At 34.3% G+C, this 2,970-nt stretch overlaps 1 protein-coding gene across 1 annotated transcript; it reads left to right on the top strand.

Annotated features, from left to right (window-relative positions):
* Positions 1-1,601: 1,601 nt before the first annotated feature.
* Positions 1,602-2,728, top strand: LOC116458660 (interferon alpha-8). The gene has a single exon (XM_032138500.2). It carries the CDS (start codon positions 1,722-1,724, stop codon positions 2,289-2,291), a length of 570 nt encoding a protein of 189 aa, XP_031994391.1. The 5' UTR covers positions 1,602-1,721; the 3' UTR covers positions 2,292-2,728.
* Positions 2,729-2,970: the final 242 nt, after the last annotated feature.

Here is a 2,970-nt window from a genome sequence, read left to right as displayed (position 1 = left end):
TTCTTTGAGCTCCTGCCCATTTGCTACCTTTGATCTACATCTCTTCCACCATTTTGCTTCTGCTTTTCCCCACCCCTTAATGTCCATCTAACCTGGGCTGAATATCCAAGTTATATTTTGTTAGTTTTTTTCTCCAGTGGGATATTACTTCCATTCTTACATTTTTATCACATTTAGGTATACATATGTTTTCTTTTTGTTCTCATTTATTGGGATACAAAAGCAACAACTTTTGCTTTCTGTGAAAAAGGAAATGAGGAAGATATCTGGTATCTTGCATGCTGTGTACAACAATTGTACACCTCATTTACTTTGTCATACTTAGATATTATTATTTACCTTAGGAAACAGATGGCTTTTTTATTTTATAAGAATGAACTAGAATTGGGATGTCCCCAGGTTCTTTGGGAAATCTAAACATTAATGCAAAAATTGTTTTGAAAAATATAATTGATGTTTTCTCAATTGTGTATTCTCATTGGGCATGATATTGCTCCTAAGAGTACAAACCTTAGTTCTTGTGGTGTGAACAAATTGTAGATATTATATTTGTTTATGGCCCCTCAATGCCGAACTCTAACAAAACCTTATTCTTTAGTATTTATTTTCTTTCACTTGGTTTTCTTATGTATTACATGAAAAGATTGATATTGAGTTCATGGGAGATACACAAAATGTATGTGAGATTAGTGCCACAAACCAGTGTGAAATAGATGGTTGTCATTGGTGGACTTTTCACTATGTGCTCAATCTCAGAGTCATACCATGTGATGTGGTCTCCATCGGCATATGAATGGGCTGTCATTGGCTGTCTTGGGTATGTAGCTTATGTTTGATCCTCAGTGCTTTCAAGTGGATTATACTCTTTTATACAAATGTTTTTATTTCATGATTAAATTGTATAAAACTTTTTCAAACATCAATACTTATAGCAAGTGCTGAAAAGAAAAATATGTTGACTATATCTGGATGAAAATCTAGCAGTTAGTGAAGGTAAAAATTATTTTCTATATGAAGCAAAACTAAAAGTTAAGTATAACAAATTAAATGTTACAGGAATAATTTAATTTTAAATAGCCCCTTAGCAGTTTTGGGAGATTTTTAAGTATTTTTATTTTATTGATATTATGATATTACATATTTTATATAAGTATTTTTATTATATTGGTATTATATATTTTCATATATTATAACTTTGCAGGTTTCACTTGATTCATTAATATTTATATAAGTATATATACTAGAAGTCAATCAGCAAATAACTTTTATAAAGTTAAATGCCAATAGCTTTTAAATTTAACTTTTGGTATAAAATTTTTACTTATTCTTAATGCTGCATTGCATAAAAAAGTAAACTGTCCACTTTGTTTTTTAAAGCGTGGATAGGAATGTAGTACATCCAAATATGCACATAATATATCTGTGTTATTAAATTATCGGGAGGGGTTTACTTAGAAAAAAATTATCAAACAGGACTCTGGAGGTTGAGAAAGGGAATGCAGTAATGAAAAGAAAACTGGTTGAGAAACACTTTCCTAAGCCCATGTAGAGAGTACATAAAGGAAAGCAAAAACAGAAGTAGAAAAAAAAAATGTAGTGGCATTCAGAAAATGGAAACGAGTATGTTCTCTATATAAGGCCGTGTACAAACCAAAGTCTTCAGAGATCCAGGTTAAGGGTCATCCATCTGAACCAGCTCAGCAGCATCCACAACATCTACAATGGCCTTGACCTTTTATTTACTGGTGGCCCTAGTGGTGTTCAGCTACAAGTCATTCAGCTCTCTGGGCTGTGATCTGCCTCAGACTCACAGCCTGGGTAACAGGAGGGCCTTGGTGCTCCTGGCACAAATGAAAAGAATCTCTCCTTTCTCCTGCCTGAAGGACAGACATGACTTTGAATTCCCCCAGGAGGAGTTTGATGATAAACAGTTCCAGAAGGCTCAAGCCATCTCTGTCCTCCATGAGATGATCCAACAGACCTTCAACCTCTTCAGCACAAAGAATTCATCTGCTGCTTTGGATGAGACCCTTCTAGATGAATTCTACATCGAACTGGACCAGCAGCTGAATGACCTGGAGTCCTGTGTGATGCAGGACGTGGGGGTGATAGAGTCTCCCCTGATGTACGAGGACTCCATCCTGGCTGTGAGGAAATACTTCCAAAGAATCACTCTATATCTGACAGAGAAGAAATACAGCTCTTGTGCCTGGGAGGTTGTCAGAGCAGAAATCATGAGATCCTTCTCTTTATCAATCAACTTGCAAAAAAGATTGAAGAGTAAGGAATGAGACCTGGTGCAACACGGAAGTGATTCTTATAGACTAATACAGGAGCTCACACTTCCACAAGTTATGCTCTTTCAAAGACCCTTGTTTCTGCCATAACCATTCCATGAGTTGAATCAAATGTGTCAAGTGTTTTCAGGAGTGTTAAGCAACATCCTGTTCAGCTGTATGGGCACTAGTCCCTTACAGATGACCATGCTGATGGATCTATTCACCTATTTATTTAAATCTTTATTTAGTTAACTATTTATAGGACTTAAATTAGTTTTGTTCATATTATATTATGTGAACTTTTACATTGTGAATTGTGTAACAAAAGTATGTTCTTTATATTTATTTTGCCTTATTAAATTTTTACTATAGAAAAAGTCTTATATTTATTTATTCTTTAAAATTGAACTCCAACCCTGATTGTGCAAACTGATTAAAGAATGGATGGTACAATTCATTTATCCATGCTTATTACATTCAAATTATAAGTAAAAATGAACTTTGTCTAAATTAGCTTGTATGTTGCCCTCAAGATATCTAGGTGAACATAACAAATACAATTCCGGCTCTCTCGTATCTTTGTTTTTTGTAGGGAAAGAAACCTAAAAACAGTAGTCATACGTAATATCAGTTATGTCTAATGCTATAATGAGAAGAAAGAACCAATGAATTTATCTCCCTAGAAGGCAGA

The sequence above is a fragment of the Hylobates moloch genome, unplaced genomic scaffold, assembly GCF_009828535.3.
Source record: "Hylobates moloch isolate HMO894 unplaced genomic scaffold, HMol_V3 SCAFFOLD_19, whole genome shotgun sequence".
NCBI classification, from domain to species: domain Eukaryota; kingdom Metazoa; phylum Chordata; class Mammalia; order Primates; family Hylobatidae; genus Hylobates; species Hylobates moloch.
Note: the sequence above shows the minus strand (reverse complement) of the source record. Positions and strands in the feature narration are given on the sequence as shown.

Coding starts and splice junctions, on each gene's coding strand:
- LOC116458660 (XM_032138500.2), top strand. CDS start 1,722: ATGGCCTTGACCTTTTATTTACTGGTGGCCCTAGTGGTGTTCAGCTAC.